General features: G+C 44.3%; 1 protein-coding gene across 5 annotated transcripts in view; it reads left to right on the top strand.

Annotated features, from left to right (window-relative positions):
* Positions 1-23,344, top strand: part of SPATS2L (spermatogenesis associated serine rich 2 like) — a 151,023-nt gene that overhangs the window by 59,908 nt on the left and 67,771 nt on the right. For 3 of the 5 annotated variants that reach the window (XM_070421783.1, XM_070421782.1, XM_070421785.1), the window contains exon 3: positions 16,635-16,695. In XM_070421783.1, coding sequence (XP_070277884.1) covers positions 16,657-16,695 — 39 coding nt within the window. In that variant the 5' untranslated portion in view covers positions 16,635-16,656. Of the gene's footprint in view, positions 1-8,031; positions 8,394-16,634; positions 16,696-23,344 lie in introns of those variants that run through there. The other 2 variants (XM_070421781.1, XM_070421784.1) reach the window with 2 other exon arrangements.

The following is a 23,344-nucleotide window of genomic DNA, read 5'->3' on the forward strand; positions in this document are numbered from 1 at the left end:
TAACTTCCTCAAGATCACAGTTCTTAGGTGGCAGAGCTGAGATTCAAGCCCAGACTGTTCACTTAATGGCATAAGTTATATGAATGATATCCATCGATTTGTGAATGACCAAGTGAAATGTACAGCTAAAGTGGAAAGTTATAGATTTGGTATTAAGAGAACTAATAGACTGGAAAATTCAGCCAAATTAATGAGGCAAAATTAATTGAGGCAGATATAAACTCATGCACTTAAGTTCCAAAAAAATGTCAGTTGTAAACAGAAAGATTGGGGAAATAGGACTTACTTATAGGTCAAATGAGGAAGTCTTAAGGAGTTCCTTTACTATAGGCTTTATATGGCTAATGTATAGTGTGATCTGATTGTCAACAAATGCAGCCTTAGGCCATAGAATGAATATATATATGTATATATGTGTGTATATATACATATCTACACACATATATGGACTTATGTAGGGTGAGAAGACTCAACACTTTGTATATGAGGAATGAGTGGACTCTCAAAAATAAAAAGTTCTGAAGGCCTGACAATACAAAATGAATGTCTTATCCACGAAATAGCGTAGGGATCTATGAAATCCTTTTGTGCTCTGACGTCCTGTGGTTCAGTGAATGATTTTGCACTAGAACAGAGAAAGCATACTTAGGGCAGATCTGTTTGGCAAGAGTGGTTAGATTCCTGGCGTGTCTGGAGGCAGAACTAAGAGCATTGCATGGGAAGTTGCAGGACAGCGATTGACTCCATTCTATCTAGAATTTACTCACAATTGCTCTTGTGCAGAAGAAGCCTCATTAGGAGGCAACGTGCCTCCACCACGGAATTTGTTCGAGCAGAAGCTGGATGGCCACTCAGTGAGGATGTTGGAGAGGAGATGCGCTCATAGGTCAGGAAGGTGGGGACCTCTGAGTCCTTTTGTAACTCCACGGTTCCAGAAGAGTGGAAAGTCACTAGACTCTCTCCGAAGCGAGCAGCGAGGGGGGACGTGGAATTGTGTCAAAGCTGCACCAGCTTATAGGATGTGGGCACGTTGAGGCCTCGAGATGCTTTCCATGGGAGGTAGATTGAGTTCTAAACCAAAGCAAACACAAAAAAGCTCAGTTATAAGGTACTGGTGTGCGCCTTCCTACTGACAGTTTCTTTAGATTTTGCCTCAAATGTTCGGTCACAACAAAGCCATCCATTCATCAGGAGACCTTTCCGGCCCCACCTACACACAAGCTCTTCCGGGACTCTCTCAGATTCCTAGGCACAGAAGCCCCAAGGGGATAACTCACGTCTGGGAGTCTGCCAGACATCAGCAAGACCGCACGTGGTTTGTTTCCATTTCAAACTTTCAGACAAGGCATGACTCAGACAGAAGGAGAGCACTAGATGCTCCATGGGGGACTCACACACTGAGGGAAACGACACACCTCATTGTCTCCCTTCTGGAGTCCTGGAGTTAGGAGGATTGTAAGTGAGTCCCCGCTCCACTACCCCATCCAACTTCCGCCTGAACAAATTCTGTGACTCGCTGCTCCTAAGACAGCTCCTGCTGCCTAGAGACACCAGACGTAACGGGAAGCAAGGGAGGGGAACACATCATTCCATTCCTCAAAAAGCTGGAAATGGAACTCCATTACACTTGACCTCATGAGCTTTCCAGGTGTCTATTATTTTCATCAATTCATCATCGTTCAAGTCATTGATAAAGAGGAATCTAGAATAAGACACCAGACGTAACGGGAAGCAAGGGAGGGGAACATGGGAGCGCAGGCAAAGGGAAGGGTGAACAAGAATACGGAAATGGTCTGAGGATGTGTGTTCCACAGTGACTGTCCTCACTGGGAAGATGAGAGGAACATTTAAAACACTGACATAACATTCTCCTTCTTCCCATTGATAATGTTCCTGCCCCACGGGGCTCTCTGCCAAGCCATCTTTCCATTTCTGATTCTAATTCTCATGAATGCTAAGATTGCTCAATTGGAATGAACCCACTAAATAGTTTTTAGGTGATTGCCTTTATTAGTGTTGAACCTAAATGGTGGCAGCAGACTAGTGGTATGGCATAGCTTGGGAGTCAGTTTCAGAGGTTTGAGCCCCTGCCTTGCCGTTGTCTGGCGCTGGGACCCTGGGCTTGGCCTCAACTTCTGTCCTCCTAGTTCCCTCATCTATACAATAGAGATAGTAATACCTACCTTGTGAGGACTCAGTGAGACAGGCAGACAGACAGAGATACAATCACCCAGCATAGTCCTGAGGGGATTTTGTTTTGCTTACTGTTGTATCTCCAAAACCTAGGACAGTGGAGCTGCTTTATTTATTTTTTTTTAATATATTTTATTGATTTTTTACAGGGAGGAAGGGAGAGGGATAGAGAGTTAGAAACATCGACCAGCTGCCTCCTGCACACCCCCTACTGGGAATGTGCCCGCAACCAAGGTACATGCCCTTGACCAGAATTGAACCTGGAACCCTTGAGTCCGCAGGCCGATGCTCTATCCACTGAGCTAAACCGGTTAGGGCAGTGGAGCTGCTTTAGGCATTGGTTAAATTAACACTGAATGAATGAATGAATGAATGAATGAATGAATATGCTCAATATATCATAGCTCTTGCTAAAGGGATGGTAGTGTTATCAGATATGAGACTCTTTGTAAAACAATAGGCTGATTATTCAGAGGCTTGAAGGAGAATACTTTGTCCTAGCTACATTCCCGCCCCCACCCCCAGCCCTCACCCCCTGCCATCAAGTAGCGTAGCTTTAGGATTTTTAAAAAGCTAAACTAAAATAGTGACCATTATGGAGTCTTTGTATTGTTTCCTCAGTCCTTACCCTGTGTTTCCCAGGAGGTATCTAGCATGGTCTCATTTTGTCTAGCCGTATTGTTTGAAAGTTTGAAATGAAAAAATAGTGAAATAAACCAGTCAGAGAAAGGTAAGTACCACATGGTCTCACTCATATATGGATTCTAATGAACAAAATGAACTGATGAATAAAATTGAACTAGAGACATAGAAGCATGGAACAGACTGTGGAATCTGAGGGAAGGTGGGAGTGGAGGGTGGGAGGGGAGTGATTAATCAGAGAACTTCTGTGCACATATGCATAACCCATGGATACAGACCATAGCGTGGTGAAGGCCTGGGAGGGGCAGTTACAGGATTAAGGGGGTGAATAGGAAAAAAATTCACAAAGGGGACATCTGTAATATTTTAAAAATAAAGATAAATATAAAAAAAGAAAAACAAGTTAGCCATTCAGAAATAGATTTTTTAAGTAGATTAATTTTCAAAGACATTTTCCCTCACTAATACTTCCTCATATTTTTTTAAAGGAGCATTTAGTAAAACAACAAGAGTATCTTTTCAGTTTCTGGTTGTCTCTATTTCAAGACTGAGTTTGGTAATTGTGTAATATTAGCTGTTGGTCAATGCCCAGGACATAAAACCAGGTAAAAATAAAACCAAATGAAAACTTCAGTGTAATTTATGAGTTGCTTTCCTAGAGCTCAATGAAACTCAGGTACTTGGTTTTATTTGTTTTGGAGCCTCTGATATCAGTCAGATTATAGCATGTTTATGCAAAACTAAAAGGACAAAGAATCAAGTTGCATCAAGTTGAAATGGTTAAAAAAAAGATCCAGTTTTTGATTCAGCATTTCAAGAATAACAGAGAAAGTAAGGTCTAGTTTCAGAGCCTTGTAAGCAGCAATGAGAGTGGCTAAGCAACAACTGGGGTGTGGTGGGGGTGAGAAGGAACTCCCCCACTGCTAAAAGGAAAACGAAACAAGGGCGTTATCTCTTTGCTTCATTGCGAACAGGACAAGCGTATAATTGAAACCACACCATGTAACACCTTTCACATACTGCCTTCTGATGTCAGCTAACTGCTTACTGCCTGCTAATCTTATCTCCCGTCGATCTTGTACTGCATTATAATTAGCTGCACACACTGCATGGAGCCAGGACACACAGTGCACACCCAATAAATATTTCCTGACTGACTGTGCATGATGCAGGTAGGTTTTCTTCCTGGCCTCACACGTGAGTTGTTTCTGCCAGAGAGGTTTCAGCTTTGCTCTTCCTCTTCCCTGGAATGCCATTCCCATCACTGCCTCAGAGCAACGGAAAAGGGCACTTCCTCTCAGAACCCACCCCGATTAAAACCATCTCCCCTCTCTAGAAGCTCCTTTTATAGACATGGTCGGAGTCATTTCATCATGATTTGTTTAAGATTCAGTCACTGGCATTCTTATTTCTCTTGGTTCTGACACACCCCATGCCCACAATATACACTCCTAAGAATAGGCATCTATACAATGGAATGTTACTTGGCCATAAAAAGGAATGAAATCTTACCACTGGGGACAGCGTGGATGAACCGAGAGGGTATTATGCTAAGTGAAATAAGCCAGACAAAGACAAGCACCATATAATTTCACTTACACGTGGAATCTAAAAAACAAAATGTATGGACAAACAAAGCAAACAAACCCCAACCTGCCACATGGCTCAACATCCAGAGAACATTTCGATGGTTGCCAGAGGGGAGAGGGGCTGGGTGGCTGGGTGAGAGAGGGGGAGGGATTAAGAAGCACGATAAGGATGTAAAGGACAGCATAGTGACTCAGTAACATTGTAGTCCTTCCGCATGGAGTCAGATGGGCACTGGACTTACCATGGGAGATCACTTCTTAAGTTACATCAATGTCTAACCCCTGTGTGGTACACCCGAAACTAACATAATATTGTATGTCAACTTTAATTGAAAAAAATTTTTTAATTATGAAAAAAATTAATTAAAAGAAAGACAGAATAGGCATTGAGTTTTACTTCCCGTAGGGACACATACACGGATGTCCCTCTGCATGCGGTGTCCGGCCCACGGGGAGCACGCTGACTCACAGGCGTGTTCTGCAGCAGGATGACGAGATGAGATGTTCAGCATTCGTAAACAGTCAGATAGCACTGCTGGCTTGTCTCTTATCAGCCTGCCAAGAACGGTATTCATGGGATCAAGGCTGTGAGAGATGGATCTTTTATATCAACAAGTGATCAAAACCTAATACATTTACACCTCAGAACTGCTTCCAGGTAAATTGGGGGCCTAACAGAAAGTCTTCCAGAGGGAAGTAATCTATGGCGTTATATTTATTTGAGAGGCCTGTGCAATATTGGTAGGGAAATAGTTTTGATTTATTCCATCTTTGGAGGAGATTAAACTTCATATCGCTAAGGCTTATAGGCCATCCTGAGCATTTGATACTTTCCGAACGTCCCGCAGTGTGAGTGGAGCCATAGGCAGGTTGGAGCTCAGTGCAAAGTAGAGGCTGAGGTGTCTGCTCCTGGGCCTTTGCTGCTGTAAACCAAGGAGAAGGCAGCCAGGCCAGGAGAAGGCTGACTGAGAACCCATCGCACGCACATGTCGTCCACAGCAATAAAGATCCATATAAAGGCGAGATTAGTGTTTAAATATGTTTAGCATCGGGTTGGAAAACAATTATTTTTTGTTTTCTCATACTCCATGGAAAAGGTTAAATTTCAGTCTTTTCTGTTTTGAACAGAGCATAGGCTAGTCCAGTGATTGGGTTCTCCTTAATGCAATGAAGGCTCTGCATTAAGAAATAAAATAAGTAGAAGAAGTTGGGGTAGTTACCTGGTTAAAGATAAGGGTACATGGGGCCTAACGCAGGAAGATGTGGGGGGCTTCGGGGCTCGTGATTAGACCTTGACTCTGAGAATGACTAAACCTTGCAGGGCTGGAGACACAGGGGAGGGGGAGAAGGAGGGTTGGAGTGGGTGTAGACCCGTGGCTAGGACAGCATTTGACAGTGCTGGTTATAAATGGTGGCATTTAGAGTGGGACCCCAAGTACTAGGTGTTGAAAACAGGAGAATAAATTATTAAAGACTCGTTGCAACCAAGAAAGGAAAAATAAAATGAGAGGACATTTATTCCTCTTTTCCCAGATGTCTTTATTGAACATTTAATTGCCAAAGGGATTCTACTAGGTGCTTTGGAAAAGAGAAAGAAGCAGTGGAATTTATCAGAGACAGGCTTTTGGAAAGAAAGGAATTATTTTTGTAATTTAGTAAATCTATTAATATCTTGTATATTTGAAGCATTTTAAAGCATTTCTTCATTTCCCCCTAAACAGCATATTTCAGATGGCAAATTTCATTTTGTATTACAGTGAGAAATTGAAATGAAATTCACTTAAGATAGTAAATATGACCTCTCGAATTTTGAACATGTCATAAAATGGTCGAAATGAGTTTTTATTATCTGTGATTGCATTAGAATAAACTCAAGGACATGAGAGTCATATTAATTCTCTCTACCCGTCTTGATCTCATTACTTGAAATTAGAATGTGTGAAGAGACTTTGTCGTTTGTAGGTGGTTCTCTTAGTAGCTGCAGAACGTCCTTTGAGCTTTGCTCTTTCTATGTGGTAACTGTGAATTGTCTCCCAAAGGCCAGCACCTTCGCTATGAAGTGGGTCACTACGGCACTGATCACATCCGGGAGCCACAGGCAGGAACCCGGGACCTGGCATGGGTTTCCGAGCCGGTCTGCAGGGAAAAGGGGTCATGGTTTTGCATGGACTTTACTTGCGCCCGATAAGTTTTAAGACCACGGGGAACCAATGACCCTGTGGACACAGGGCCCTGAGAGTGTCTACCCGCCTGGCAACGCCGCAGTCGGGTGTGGCGGTGGGGAGGGAAGAGCACAGCCGTCGGAGGGATACCTGTGCTCAGGGTTTCGTGTCCAGGTCCACCTCCATCACTGCCCAGGCACAGGACCGTCAGTCCCAAGGCTTAGTTCCCCAGCTACAGTATGAGGATGGTGGGCAAGCAGCCGCACAGGCTGTGGAGAATCTAAGGAGAATGGTTACCTGATTCTGTTGCAGCACTTTCTGCGTGTCAAGCACTGTATGAATCGCTTTGCAGGTGTGAACTCATGTCATCCTTACCACCACCCGATGCAGTGGCGAACTGTGGTTGCTCTGATTTTACTGATGAGGAAACGAAGGCATGGAAGGGTTGAGTAACTTGCTCAAATCCCCAAAGAAGTAAGAGGCCAAGTTGGGATTTAAAGTTGGTTAGATTGTACTTGCTTATTTTCTATCATATAAGATAAGGGGGATCTAAATAGCAGAAAATAGGCAGTGTTTCCTTTTTGCCATCATGTAAGGGCCCACGATACTATGGCTTTTGAAAGAGGCACCTTAGTTAAAACAGATACTATAGGGACTTCCTGGCTGACTTTGCCCATGAGTGGTTAGTGAGATGAGAACCAAGCAAGCCTTACCTTACAGAGAAATACCGCCTAAGAACATGTTGAACAAACTCACAACCGGTTTGGCTCAGTGAATAGAGCGTCGGCCTGCGGACTCAAGGGTCCCAGGTTCGATTCCAGTCGAGGGCATGTACCTTGGTTTCGGGCACATCTCCAGTAGGGAGTGTGCAGGAGGCAGCTGATCAATGTTTCTCTCTCATCGATGTTTCTAACTCTCTATCCCTCTCCCTTCCTCTCTGTAAAAAAACAATAAAATATATATTTTTTAAAAACACAAAACAAAACAGAATACAAATGACATATATAGGACTAACTTGCCGACAGGTAGAGGAGGCATAAGAAAACCTTCTCCATTCTGCCCCTCAATAGTTATCCCACCCCCATGCTCCTCACACTAGCTGTCAGTGGCAGAAACTGGACATTTCACCGTGAGAACTTCATTCCTTTGAGTGACAGCATGATCCCGAACACAATGTATATACCCCTGGACGTGGTAGGACATTATCCATTTAGTGCAAAACCAGCCAGCGGATACTTGCAGGGAAGTCCAGACAGGAACAGGTTTCGGAAGAGCGAGCCTCGGGGTGCCGTGCTCGGAATGTTTGCTAATTGATTGCGATGCCTGTGCTGGTGTCACCGGAAGATGACAGGCCCTCAGCCAAGACCACACTCAGAGAGTGACCTTTGGAATGGTGACTGCAGTCCCAGCCTGCACTATCTCAGCCTCTGGGGCAGTCGATGTAAAGGTTGCAAACTCATTCTTAAAACCGTGTCTTTCCCAAGAGAAGAAGAAGAGCTGGGCATTCACTGACGGGCCTGCAGACAGAAGCCCTGGCGGTTTGACAAAAAGGTTTCCCTGAAGGTGAGCCCCTGAGCCTCAGGTGGCTGAGGCCAGCAGCTGGTTGCTCAGCCACACCCAGGATCCTGCCACCGATCCAGGTGCCCGACTCCGTCTGCGTCACTTCTGAGATGACTGACTGGTCACAGGACGTGCAAGTTGATAAAGGAGGCCAGCTGGGGAGCAAGGCGGATTTGCCTGTTGGGAAAGCCAGTAGCCGGGCCGTGCACTGGGAACCCTGACTTGAAGCTCCCGGAAACCTGAAACAGTGAGTTGAGGTTAATTTTGTTGGAAAAATCTTAGGCGGCGCAGTAGGGGGTGGGCAAGAGGCAGGCGGGGGCTGGCTGCAGAGCTCTCTGTCGCTGGATGCCCCGGCTCTGCCTCATCCCCTAGCATTCTCCTCGTGTGAATTAGTACATCATAGGCTGTTTGCAGTCAGCAGCGCCCGTGGCATTTCAAGGAAGCAGGAAGGACCCGGCCGCTCTGCTGCTTTGAGAAAATCATTAAATGTTTTCCAGGAGACTCCCGGCTTCATGACTCAGGAATGCCGGGAGCTTGTTGAAGCCAGAATGTGCTCTGACGAGATGAGGGCTTCCTCTAGCTCGTGTTTATTCCGTAACAAATGAGCCACCTTCCCCAGAGCTGGCTCTGGACGTGGCGCCTCTGTCTGCCAGGTTTTCTCAGGATGGTTCCTGGCCAGTCCAGAGAGTCATTGCAGAACCACAATGCATGTTCTCGTTGGAGATGAATGTGCAGCGCTATCCTTAAAAAGAAGCTACAAAAAGTTTTTTAAAGCAGACAACTCCTCCCCCGCCCCACGCCCCCACCACCTCGAGCCTGCCTCTAGCCCTGGGCTGTACCAGGTCTCTGAGATGAGACTTGCAAGTTGGGCAAATCACAGCCCCAGTGTTGCTCTGCCCAGAACCTTGAGCCGGGTCCATTCCAACTCTCGTTTCCTCAGCCCCTTCTGTGTTTTCCTGTACATGTCTGTCTCCATCCGACCATATGAGCTCCTTTGGGGGCAAGAGCTCTGGACCAGAAGGTCCAGCTCAGCCCTCAGCTTAGCATCTTTCTAGCTGTGGGACTTGGGTAAGTACTTAGCTATCTGTGTTTCCATTTCTTTTTCTATAAAATGAGGATAATGAACTTCCTAGGGTGATAAGGAGAATTAAATGAGTTATTACATGGAAAGGGCTTCGAGCAGTGCGGGTATACAGTAAGAGTTCAGTAAGTGTTATTTTGTAACCATTGCCAGAATTCCCCAGAGAGCCTGGCCCGTGGTGGCTGTTCAGTAACTGAATGTCACATCAGAGGAAAAAGCATTGCCCTTTCTGTAGGAATTGCCTAGAGCTAGCTGGGAGGTGGGGGAGGGAAAGAAGGAAGGGGTAGGCATAATATTCCCTTTTCAGCGTCTGGGGACTGTGTGGTGAGATGCAAGGAGAACTGTGCTTGGTCTTTTGTCTGGACCCCTCTGGGACTTGGGATTTGCTCAGCGGGTGGGGGTGGGGGTGGGGGTGGGGGTCTGCCAGCCTGTTACGGTGTGCTTGGAGGGGGTGGGATTTATTCTCCCGAACCTCACAACGTGGCCACTTCACCTTTCCCGAGACATGTCTAAGGATGGCTCTGTTTTAGAGACTTGAGCTGACATCATAGCATCTTCAGAGAACCCAGCATAATTGAATTGCTGATACAAGTGGCTATTTGCCCCAGGCCCGGGTCGCCCCCATCTCTATGGAAACACATGTTTGCTTAAAAGCCCGGCCATCAGAAGCAGAGTCAGTGTCGGGTCACTTAAAAAAAAAAAAAAAAGACACTTGTTTATATTCTCAAACCGTCAGAGACCTACAAAATAAGATAATTTCAAATTAAATAGAAAAATCATGCCGTGGATGAATGCGAATGGAGCCTCCACGGGCCCTCCCCTCTGCGCGCGGGGTGAGATCCATGCATTTATTTTCGCTGTCCTTTGCTCTTTCGCTCCCATTTGCATTCTGCTGCCGTGGGGAGCTGGTTTGTCATTTTATGCAAAAATGGTTAATCTTCATTCATACGCATTTGGCAGCACTAAGATGGAAAATTCAAAGCGGGCCTGCCCTGGTGTGCTCCGTGCTGCTCTCGGCCTCCCTGTGCGGCACACACAAGGGCGTGCAATCCGAGGGCCATGCCTCCCGCGCCGCACTTAGAGCTGTTAGTGAAGACTGGCTCCCAGGAAGGTCTGAAGCTGCATCAGCACATCTTGCCCTAGATGTGCTCCAGTGATATTCTTAGTGATTGCAGAGCTTTTATCTGGCCCTGGAAGCAGGCCTTTTCAAAAGAGTATTGACTGCTAATGACCTGTTTAAATAAAACATTCCATTTTCTTTCTCCCCCCACAAAGGACTTAGTAGGCAGTGACATTTCCAATCCAAAAGCTAACCCTGCTTTTCTAAAGAGGCAGAGCCAGGGCTTTCAAATGTGAAATTTTTGTCTGACATTTGCCCTTAAAATGCTTTTCAGTGAAGTTGTTCTAACAGTGGGTTTGGTGCATTGAATCGTCTTTGAATAAATATGCAACCTTGAGATTTCCCTCCCCAACTAAACAAAAAAGTTTAGGTAAATATCTTCACATGAAAACCATATTGCAGTCATCATTCCGTGTTTCATTGCTTATATGTCCTCATTCCTAATAATGAAAGCAACTTCCCTCTGAGGAGCAGGCACTGCTCAGGAACTTTATTGAACCGGGAATTCAGCCCCAGAAGAGAGAGCTAGAGCACTTGGAATATGAGACCTCAGTACTTAAGACCAGATAAGGAACAGCAAAGGAGTAGAGGGAAAGGGCAAAGGGGATCAAAGAGGAGAGAGATTAGGCAATGAAAAAGTTAAGCAGCAGAAAACCTACATAATGGTAAATTTAGACAAAGTCCCGAGTTTATAGAAGGACACTCTCTCTCAGCTGGCATGCCAGCACCCATGGTGGTGCTAGGGGACAGGGCACTTCGTCCTTGGCCCGTTTCAAGGTGATCCTACAGATGTCAACATAAAAAAACAGCCAGACCTGAAGAGAATTTGTATGAGTTTATTTGAGCCAAACTGACAACAATTGCCAGGAAGCAAAATCTCAAGGGCTTGAAGAAATGCTCCATCCAGAGAAAGGCAGTTTTACTGCTTCCTTTCTACATTAGAATCAAAGGAAGAGGCGTAAGGAGGGAGGGTTACATGAAATCCTTTGGTGGTGGACTGGGGAGGTGGGAGAAAGCAAAGCATGGAAATCTTCAGGAGTGGATGAAGAGGAAACCCGGGAGACACACTCCTTTCACATTGGTGGCTGCAGGACAGTTAGCGATTAACCTTTACAGCACATAGAGATGGAATTCGGGAATGAGATAACAGTGAGGTCTCAGGCTCTGGGTGCAGTAGGTGTGCCCTGAGGGGTCTGGAACAGGGATTACTAGGGCATTCCAATGGTGATTATCTTAGATGCCGGAAGACCATAGGCAGGCTCACTTAATGTAAACCTTGGCCTTTGTCAGGGAAGCTACAAGCCTAGGACGTGACCACGCACCATGACCCGCTTTTGGTTAGGAATGTCGTGTTCAGGCCAGCCTATGCGGTAACCTTTGGTCTCCGAGTTTGTAAGGCTCACCAGGCTGCCCCCCCCACCCCCACCCCCCAAGCCTGTCAGGTTTAGTATGTGGCCTCTTTTTTGTCCACACAGAGAAACAGCCTAGTACATTGGAGACACCATCCACATCTTTTATTTTTTTAAGTTGAATTTTCAGCCTTTTGCTGCCCTAGTTGCCTGGCACATTATAAGTACTGCATACGTGTGGCAATTGTTATTTTAAAATGTCTTCTTGTGTATTTCCTCTGGTTTCACAATTCAATTCAAGTAAAGTGATGTCATACCTGAGAACACGAAAGTGAATCTAAGAGCAGTAATAGTTTCCAGAGAAATAAAAGTGAAACTTTATCGCCACCTGCATAATAAAACACGAGGAAAAACAGTCATTGGGAAGTCATCAAGCAATTTGGCATTTCAGTACATTGTTTTAACTTTTTTATATTTAAATGATTGCAAGAAGAATATCATTTATATCTTTTTTAAACTGTTAATCAGATTGTCATATATATAACACTTCACTGAATTGTATTCATTAGAAATGGTGAAATAAACATATTTGCCAGAATTGGTATTATTCAGTTTTAGTTTTTATAAAGAATATTTATCTTTGTCATAGACTAAATAGATTTTATGACTGGCATTAATGCATATTAAGTAAAATATTTGCATAATGAGTAGCTCAGTTTGCATAACTTTGAGCATGAAGTGATTGGTGGCAACCGTATTTGTGGTGTATTAATTTTCCACTGGAGAAGTGTATAGATGATATATCGGTGATAAATGGTGAAATTCTTTTCTTTGGAATTTTTTTCCTAATATGTTTTTGATGATGGAAGATATATATCTAGAAAGAAGAGATTAATCTGTTATTTCATAAATAAAATTTCAGTCAATTTTCTTGATCTTTATTTTTCTCTAGGAATAATATATATATATATATTATATATATATATAATATATATATATATAATATATATATATCTTAGATGACAGCTATATATGTTGGTAATGTTATTACCGAAAAATAAAGTATAATTTAGAGGAAAAATATTTCAAATAATACCTAAGCTACTGAAATGTTGCATGAGTATCAGAACTTACATTTCTGATTATTTATATGCCTGGAACATGTATCGTGGATTTGAATAGCTGGGCCTCAGTGATTGGTTGGTTCCAAGCACAGTTTTAAGTGATAATAGGGATTAGAAACCACATTCTTTCCCAAGAAGCCAGAAGTCCCTTCTTGTGGACCTGCAGTTCTTGCGATCAAGCTCTGTTGGGATATGGGCATCACTCATGTCCAGGAGTGATACACTGTCACCTGTGGTGAACCAAGCATGATGGGAGGGAAGTAGGACTTCTGTTGGGCCCGAACATCTGTCACTCACAGCGTTACAGGTGTCTCGGGTTAACCCAGCGTCTGCGACTCTGAGGACTGGGGTTTGAAGTTGCTGAACTTTGGGCCTGTCAGTGGGGAAGGTGACAATATGTTTCCTAAAGGCAGAGTTCCTTAACTGTCTAAAGGTTAAGATTCAGACTGAGTTGCTCCGACTGTCCCGATATAGTTCATAGTAGACAACAGAATCCCAAGAGTAGGGGCACAGCACAGGTTCACAAACGGGTTCATTGTCACGGGGAGAGGCTCCAGAGACGTAAGGGGCACGCAGCGCTGTGCCGGTCGAGGGGCGCTTTTGAGTATTCTTGAGGGGCTGGCGCCCACACAGGGCCACAGACCCCAGCAAGCCCCTTTGGCATATTGCAGATCAACCCCTCCTGTGCCATAGTGTCCCTAGCATTTGTCCTGACTAGTAGCACCCAATTGGACTGTCTGTCACTTAACTTCCTAATTCTTTAAGGCAAACCCAATGTACTTTTTTTTTTTTACATTAAAATCCTTCATCTAGTGTCCACAGCTGGGGCGGATTTCCCAGGCCTCTGTGTCCCCGCTTGCAGGAAGCCTGGACTGCAGAGGCCATTGGAGGTCACGGGGAGGTGGGGCCTGGAGAAGCAGCCCTCCACGCAGAAGAACATTTAAGGGAGTAAAATGAGCAAAGAACAGCTCCCTATAATAATTTTTTATCTTATCTTCCCTGTAATAGCCTCATCCTACCCTCATAGCCAGCATTTTCCTTCCACAAAAAAATAATGTTGTAATTAATCTTACTGGCATCAGTGCCAAAAAAGAGCTTGCCCTGAGTCAGACTTTGAGGTTAAAGAGAAAGGGAATTGCCAAGGAAACATATGTATATTCCTATGGATTATATACGTATACGCACATTGTTTTGCCCTATGAATATAGCTCACCATTCAGTCCCTCCACTTCCTCAGATCTCAGAAATTCCTCCCTGATTCCTCTGTGGATTAAAACGCTCTAGCTTTAGAAAACGCCGCACACCCAAATCCTAGACATCAAAGCAAAAAAAAAAAAAAACCAACAACCAAAAACCACAAAACTTCTCTCAGTTTTCACCTATAAAGGCAAGATTAGATGTCTTCAAAAGATTTAGCTAACCTAGTCTAATGAAAGGAAGGTGGCTCACAGATCCGTCCTAAGAAATAGCGCCAAATCCCGTCATCACCTTCAAACCTTTATAGTTCATAGGTTTAACCTGTATCTCTCTCTTTCATCTGTTCCCTTCCTCCTTCCATCCCTCTCTCTCTTCCTCCCCCATCTTTATTCTCTTGCACACCCACATATACTATAATACACAGAAAAACACCAAAAATATAAACTGTATACATGATGCCTAAACTCCCATGTGAAGAAGAAAATCAACCACCCACAAGTCATCGAACAGCACGACTGGAGGCCGACTTGTGGGCAGTGTGATGACTGACCAGAGGTTTTGCCTCTCCTGTGTGGCTTCTAAACAGAAACACCTGGTTACTTGTCCCTGGGCCTCATGTCATCTCTGTTCACTGATACAGATAATCAGGAAATAATCCTGTTGGCTTTTACTAGTAACTCTCAGGGGCAGGAATAAATGAGGATGAAGTTCCGCTATTCCCTGCCAGCTCGTGTTATTTACTTTCTCCCATATGTCAAGTCAGAGGATATGAAATGTACCATTGGGGAGTTATTTACGAGGGAGGTGTGTTTAATGGGATGGGCACCCTTAGCAGAGCGTATGGGAAGGAGCTGCCTTCATGGGGATCGGGTATGCGAGTCTCTCCTGCCACCGTGCCCACGTGTATGTCTGTCAGTGGCTCTATCATGTGGAAAGTTATAAAAAGAAAATCTTTCTGCTTCTAATAGTTGGTAATATATAATAGTATATCTATAAGGATTCCTATTTGAGTGTTACTAGCGTTAAGATGATATATTGCCAAGCTTTCGTCCTAAAATCAACAAAAGGTAATGAATTGAAATTTATAGTTTATTTAAGATCTAGTTTTAAAAGAAAATGATGAGGCCCTGGCCAGTGTGGCTCAATTGGTTGGAGCGCCATCTGTGCACCAAAAGGCCGCCAGTTTGATTCCTGGTCAGGGTACATGCCCAGGTTGTGGGTTCAGTCCGCGGATGGGATGCAACCGATTGATGTTTCTCTTTCACATGGATGTTTCTCTCTCTCCTTTCTTCTCTCTAAAATCAATAAATATGTCCTCGGGTGAGGATTAGAAAGGAAGGAAGGGATAGGGAGAAATTCAAGAATTTTTGCAAGTTATCCCTAAAATGTATCAACTCTAGATACACTCTTTGTCAAAAGACAAAAAAGAATATAGGAAAGCATTTCTGTGGTTCTTGATTTACAAAAAGCATAAGTATGCAAGTAGGTGGTATATTGATATCTTAGTCTGTCTAGCTGCTAATCTGAACCAATGTGTTCACTCATTTTAAGTCATTTATATGCTATTTCAAAAAGAGATCGAAACTGTTAAAGACTTAAGATCTAGCTTCCATCATAACAGTGAACGACTTAGAGCAGATGAGAGGAGAACACCTGAGCTCAATGTTAAGAATAGACATCTCAGCACCGGCCACTTCCCAGAGAAGATTGGACACCCAAGTCAGGAAACTAAGAGTTAGGGAAACAGAAGGATTATGGGCAATTGTAAGGGTCCATTTGAAACTCAGGAGCATGAATCTATGGTCATTAAAAATATGGTTGCCCTAGCCAGTTTGGCTTAGTGGATAGAGTGTTGACCTGCAGACTGAAGGGTCCCAGGTTTGATTCCGGCCAAGGGCACATGCTTGGGTTGCGGGCTCGATCCCCAGTGGGGGCCATGCAGGAGGCAGCCAATCAATGATTCTCTCTCATCATTGATGTTTCTATCTCTCTCTCTCCCTCTCCCTTCCTTTCTGAAATCAATAAAAATATATTTTTAAAAAAATATGGTAAAGGTATGGATGTTCATGATATGTTGGTAAGTGAAAAAGCAGGTTTTAACTCCATTATATGTAGTGTTTCTTATATTTAAATCTGGAATCATTTCTCCTATTTCTTCCTTAAGTGCATGATACAAATATACCTGGTATGCAGGAAAGACTCACTAAATATTTGTTATATTACCTGTCCGCTGATAAAAGCTTTGGGACAGTAAGGATTGTAAGACAATGTGTAGTTAATGTAGGTACACTTTTCCTCCTCTCACTGCTCTGACCACCTTTCTTTTGCGTAATAAGAAGAAACTCAGTTTGGGTGCATAACCACCTGTCTTTGTCATTTTTCATGTCAATTCAGTATGAATAAAATATTGTGCGTTGTCTTCTAGAGTTATCGTAACTTGCTTTTAGAACATATATAAGACAAGTGCTTTGCTTGAAAGTATTTTTACATTCCACAACGGTATTTATGATTATGTCAGAGTGAAATTGTTTACTAGGTTGGAAGAGAGCATAAAAATAACACATTGGGAAATCAATTTTAAAACTTTAAAGTTAATCTTTTTCCCCCTTCTTTACAGGGCTCATTCCACTAGAACCAAGATGGCTGAACTCAATCCTCATGTGAATGTCAAGGAGAAGGTAAGATCAAGTTGCAGAAGCTCCACACTGGATGACATAGTCTCTAGCTGGTGCAACTTGCAATGGAAGAAGGGAAAAATGGTTTGGGGGGATATTTAGTAAGTTTGACACACTAGGAAACCATTCAATGGAATCATAAGTCCCATTTACTGAATTTTTAGTAAGCATATTAATTCATTTTCTCATTTAAGCTTGACCATAACCCCATAAAGTTAATACTGTTATTATTCTCATTTCACAGAGGAGGGGCTGAGACACAGAGAAGTAATTTGTCTAAATTCACATAGGTAGGCATCGCCAGACCTGGGATTTGAACCCAGGTGGTGCCGCTCCACAGTCCATTCTCTTAACCATCATGCTGTTGCCTCTAAAGACAGTGGTTCTCAACCTGTGGGTCGCGACCCCTTCGGCGGTTGAACAACCCTTTCACAGGGGTCGCCTAAGACCATCCTGCATATCAGATATTTATATTACGATTCATAACAGTAGCAACATGACAGTTATGAAGTAGCAACAAAAATAATTTTATGGTTGGGTCACAACATGAGGAACTGTATTTAAAGGGCCAGAAGGTTGAGAACCACTGTCGAAGAGCTGGAGTATTATGCTGCATCTTCAGAAATGGTCTCGTGTAGAGATATCCGAAGCCTCGCCTAGGGGTCGTGCTGTGTAGCCTGTAAAGTTGTTCAACTCTGAGAGTTCATGGCCAGCAGTCCCCCTCCTTATTGGTTGGAGGCTGATTACATTTCAGAGTCCCACCAAGCCTTGTCCTCCTCTTGAACTGTCCTCTACTTAGGGTCACCAGTCACAACCCCTCACTTGCCACGTAGGCTACTGTGCACTGTTAGCTCTTAATGATCATCAACCATAGACCATATAAGACCATGGAGAACCCATTCATCAGGGGACGGAGGCCCCAGAAGAGATTTGCCCCTGGTCATGCAGCAGAGAGAGAGAGTACGGGCGGGAACTCTCTCTACCTTCCAGGTGGCCACTTCCCGCCTCCAGTAGTCTGTAAACTACTTAAGGGCTGGAGTTTGTCTTTCGTCTCTTTGTGCCCCAACAGCACCTGAAACACACAGTGAAGGATGAGAGGAGTGACATTTGTGGGGTTCTTACTTTTTTTCCTTTCACTTAGCAAAGATGCATCAGACCCCTACTTTGTGCCAGACACCGTCCTAGATGCTGGGACATGGCACTGAGCATGGAGAGGAGTCCCTGCTCCCGTGGAGTTCGCTTTTTACGGAGGGAAACAGAGAATAAGCACAAGAACATGTATGAACACAGTCATTTCCCATAGTGACAGCTACCATGAGGAAAGCAGGGTGGTGGGCAGGGGGGAGGGGCAGCCACTTTAGATGCTGTTGGTCGGGCAGCCCTCTTGGAGGAGGTGACATTTGAGCTGAGATAATGACAACAGGAAAGAAACCATGCACAGATCCACGGGCAGAGCGTCCCAGAGGGAAGAACCAAAGCAGATAGGCAGGTGGACTAAATAAGCTAATGTGTTTGAAGAGCAAGTGGTTGATGTGGACACCGTATGGCAGGCAGAAGGGATGGTGAGATGAGATGAGATGAGTGAGGCAGGAGCCAGTGCTGGGAGAATATTGGCGCCTTACCTGTGCTCCTGTACCTCTAATGGATCCGTGGGTGGAATTCAGGTTCTGTGAACTTGGATGGGAAAAAATACATTTTCTTCTTCACTAACACCTGAATGAAATGTAGCATTTCCTTCCGTCAGGAACGTAGGCAAAGGGAAAAAATATCCCCAGTAGTAGCAGGAGTCCCCGTGACTCTCACAGCTGGAAATCAGAGGTATCTTCACGTCCAGTTACATTTGCAGCACATCTCCTGCGGATTGTTAGTGCATCACTACTTCACCGTCGCTGTGGTTATGGGGCCTGCACTTCACCGTGTTGTTGAATGTGGACATATTACCGCAGCATGAATGTGTTTGTTCGTTAATATTTTAACTTTACCTCAGCAGGGGGAGGTTTCCTTTGTAATTGGATGTGCTTTATTTCGTGAATTTTAAGGCATTATTCTTAGAAGGACTCGCGGGCTTCACTGAGTTCAGAGCCTGAGACACAGCCACAAAGGGCTTTATTCAAAGGGCAGAAGCAGCTGTTGAAAGGTTGCAAGTAGAAGCATGAGTCAGAGTGATATTTCCTAAAAGCTCACCCTGGCTCAGCTGAACGCTCACCGTGGCTTGTCGGCAGCTATGCTACATGTTTTCTAAATCTTCACAATAAGTGGGCTTCCTGTTTGGTGAGGTCACAGAGGCTTGAGGCGAAGCTCAAAGTCAGAACACACTGGTCACCCCAAATCTCTGCGGACACGATCAAAACCAACTTCCGCCAACATACAATTTCTTTGCAGTTGTACGTGTTACCGCAAAAATGGGTGCATGTGTTTTAGCCATTGTATCCCATACTACGCTCCACGTTTTTACTGAGCGCGCAGTAGCAGAAAGATGCGCCCCTTTTATAGCATGGCTTCAGATTCTCCCTGACCGACAGTCACACACTCAGGGGAAAACTGGGCCCAGCACCAGGCGCTGACCGAAGACCCCCTTTCCCTAATGCCTGCTGACCGATGGGGGGAGCAGCTCCTGCAGGTGGGCTGTGGGGAGGAAACGCACTTTACACATCAGGGTCTCAGCAATCGATTCCCTGCAAATTACAACTACTGGGCAGACCAGGATGGTCGTCTCGGCAGTCAGAGAGAGTCTGGCTCGGAACAAAGGTGGCGCCCAGCCAGTGAGGGGAACGTGGCTGGTCTGTGGCGCGCACCTCCGAGGCTCAGTGTAAACACTCGTGTGTTGCTTTCGGCACCCCCTTATCTTCCTGCTGTGCTCCATGTCCCATACACACAGGAAGATGAGCAGTCAGTGGTGTTCCCGCCATCCCACTTCAGAAACTGATGGAAAGCTTGGCATTATTTTGAAAGAGGATGATATTTAAGTTGTAAATATTATCAATCCGCATGACAATGGCAGCAGAGCCCCGCCAGCTCCATTAGTAAAGAGCCCCGCCAGCTCCATTAGTAAAGTCCGTCTTCCTGGGTCAAAAGGTTAATAGATTTCTCAGCTCAATAAAATAAATCATCATAAACAACTGAAGATTCTGATCACTTATAATTTTACATTGATTTATTTTCAGTACGTTTATTTCCTTTAGTTATTAGCTTTTATGGCCCTTTTATGATTACTTTGTTTCTCAATCTGTCACACAGAGCAGTGATATTTTAGTTCTGAAAATTAAGAATAATAACAACTGTTATGTCTTAAGTCCTAAAGTATAAGCTTTGAGAGGTCTGAGAACAGATCCATGTAGAGCTCTTATACGATGTCCAGCCAAGCGCTGTGGGAAATGAAATACTCAATAAAGGCCTTGCAATGGAATGCGCCCACACTTATGCCTGGTGGACCCACTATCAGATGAGTTGGAAAGGAGTAGGTGCTTCGATGAGGAAATAATTTCTGTCCTCAGGCAGCTTTTCATTCAAAGGAGAAACTAATAACTCAAGGTTTCATATCCAAGACAGCTGAAATTTACAATTGATACTCTGTTTCATTTTAAAATATCTTGATATTATTGGATGGTAACTGTAAGGATTTAAATTGGAAATATTGTTGGGGTCAAAGTTCAGTCTCCTTGGTGTGACGTGGGTGATCAGTCTCCTGTGTGACCCAAACCCCATTACTTTACACCTTTATCTATTGCCTCTTCTCCACACCCTGCAGCAGCTCCCGGCCTCCAGCACTTGGCAAAGGCAGTTTTCTCTCTCGGGGCAGGGGGGGGGGGGGGGGGCAACCCTCACTCCCTCCGTTTCCTGAGCCTTTCAGATCCCTCCTTTCGCCTTCCCTCCGCTTCACCTGGATCATCTGCACTTCCGCCCTTCTTTTGGCTTCGGTGGGGTTTTCTGGATTCCGCCTGCAGACAGCACTCCTTGCACTGTGAGTGTTAGCTGTCTCCTCTGGGAAGATGATGTGCTCCGGGGCAGGAACGGGGCCATTCACCTGGGTGACCCCCAATTAGAAGCAGTGAGATGCATGGGTAACAAATGAACGGACATGCCTGCTTGAGTAGCTAAGTTCTTTAGAGATGCATGTCTCACTCGCACTATTTGCGAAATCGCAAGCCTTCTTGAAAAGGAGATACAGGTTAATGGTTAATGGCAATGTCATCTCATTTTAGTCCTCTCTTTGCTATTAAGTAAAGCAAGTTTTAAATTGCTTCTAGAATCAGAAACTAGGGTTACCTAGGTGATTCTGTCAAAAAAGCAGCGTGTTTACGAGAGGCTTACCAAATGCAGTTGTTCTCACGTAGGTTTCATGATAACAAGCGATGTCTTTTGGTGTGTAACTAGTCATATCCCACTATGACAAAAAAAAAATTAAAGAAAAAACTGGGAGGGAGGGAGGGAGGGAGGAAGGAAGGGAGGGAGGGAGGGAGGGAGGAAGGGATCCTCATGTGTCATTTTGTTAAGGAGAGATACCAGAACCAAATATTTGGGCTAATGAGGGATCTTATATTTAGGGCATGCTCACTTACAGCTCTTTTCTAAATGACATATTTTTAATGAAATTCAACATTGGAAAATCATAGAGAAGCTAAGAATAGGACTCAGTCACTATTTCATTACTTCTCATATGAAACACTAGGGTACCAAGCCAAACTGATTTATAAAATTTTAGGTGTAATTCTCAACTGAGTATGAAAGGATTACTGGAACTAGAATGAACAAAATAAAAATTTTAGTTAGGTATTTTCAAGCGTTATTATAAATCAGTTTAAATAGAACACAACTCAGCAATAAGATTTGGTGATGGAAAGTAAAGGGCTCCTCGTGTGTAAAATGGGGTTAATATTCCTGGGTGTCCAGCTTTGGACTGAGAACTAAACCCTAAATCACCCTAGAGAACCCAGAACACTTGGGAAGTAAGCTCCAGGGAGGACAAGTCGTGGGGAAAGTGTGCAGGTTGGAGACAGAAGCAGAGATATTAGCTCCCCGATTATTAGCTGAGCAGCCTGGAACAAGTCACTTACCTTGTACGGGCCTCAGTTTTCTCCTCTGTAGATTGGGTATAATAATAATAACACCTACTCAACAAACTCATCAAATGCAGTAATAAACGTGGAGCTGCTTTATGAGCTCCCAATCGTATAAACTACGCAGGATCCGGGGGAGCTCATCTGTTTATTTTACAATTTAAAAATGGAAAAGCAGCTCTAGTTAGCATTTTTGTGTAGAACTCAAAATATAGATTCACATGGAACTGAGATTAGAAAGAAAACAAAATTTAAAAACCCCAGTAAGAAAAAGAACCATGAACACAGACAACAGCATAGTGAAGGTTTGGGGTGGGGTGGGAGCCGGTGGAGGGGGGCAGGGAGGTGAAACAAAAAGAAAAAGAACATGAAACTGGACTGGACTCTCTCAGACTTTCTCAAACTATTGCTGAGCCTCGGACTAGAAAACATGCTATGGGAATGAGGAATAGCTCGGTCGAGAATATCCTCACAGAGCTGGGCCCCTTCCTGTGAACAGCTTTTATAGCTGTTCACGTTACAGAGGTAAATGGGGCTGTGAACAGTAATCACATGGAGTCATTAAAATAATGGAGGAGGAAGCGCAAAGGCAGGAGAGCCTCTTGTCCACAGTGGGAGCAGGGAGGGGTCATCTCAGCATTTCTGCCGGTGACTGGACAGGCTGTGTCCCCCTCTGTCCACAAAAGGGGAGCCTATGTCCCATTTCTCTTTTCCTGGAACCGCCTCGGTCTATTTCACAAAGCACCGAATATAGTTCAAGTCTTCCTGGGGCGGGGTCTGGTCAGGAAAACCCAAGCATTTGATTAAAGAGATTTCAGCAGCATCAGAGAAAGTACAGAAGAGACCCGCCATCCTGTCATCGCCAGCTTTGAAGTACTAACTCCATTGAACAGAGAATTCGTTTTGTGGGACTCGGGACAAGTTTTAATGATACGCAGTTGTTTTAGAAGACCAGATGTGCAAGCTTTGGGGGCACATGTTAACGTCATGAGTTTTTAAGGGTGTTTAAGTCAATGTCGCCCAGGCCTGGAGTTCCAACAGCAAGACCACCAAGCCACACGCAGCTTTCCGGTTTCCCGCCGGCAGGTTCTTGTCACCATCTTCTCATAGGAAGGGCCATTACGCTCCCGTTTCAAAGAAAGGAGAGATGTTTGACAACAGTCGTTGCCTGATGCTTATGTACAGAGCTTGCTGTTTTTGTTGCTTGGCAACTGGAAGAGAAAGAGATTTGACAAGGAGTCTAAAGGAACTGAATGAATAAGTGGAAATGCCAGCATCCCTTTCAGGGGATGAGAAGGAATCCACTATTGTGGGACTAGCATGGCCTGGCTTTTTTGCAGCCAGACGATGAGAATTCAGTGTTTCTATCCTGCTTCTCCTGCTCTCTCTCCTTCCAGCCTTTCCCTGTAGCCTTTCTGCACTATGTATATATACATAGGCTGAGATGTATATATACCATAGATGATTAATGCTAAAGAATACAAGAGCGCAACCAAAATTGAAACCTTGGCGGCAGGAAGAAGTTCCCTCTGTTGGCCATCCCTTGGAATTTATGGGTATTTCACCAACATTCTAGTTATCTCTCATGATGATCC

Source organism: Myotis yumanensis, unplaced genomic scaffold, assembly GCF_028538775.1.
Source record: "Myotis yumanensis isolate MYYU_CA2020_CCGP unplaced genomic scaffold, mMyoYum1.0.hap1 SCAF_8, whole genome shotgun sequence".
Classification (NCBI taxonomy): domain Eukaryota; kingdom Metazoa; phylum Chordata; class Mammalia; order Chiroptera; family Vespertilionidae; genus Myotis; species Myotis yumanensis.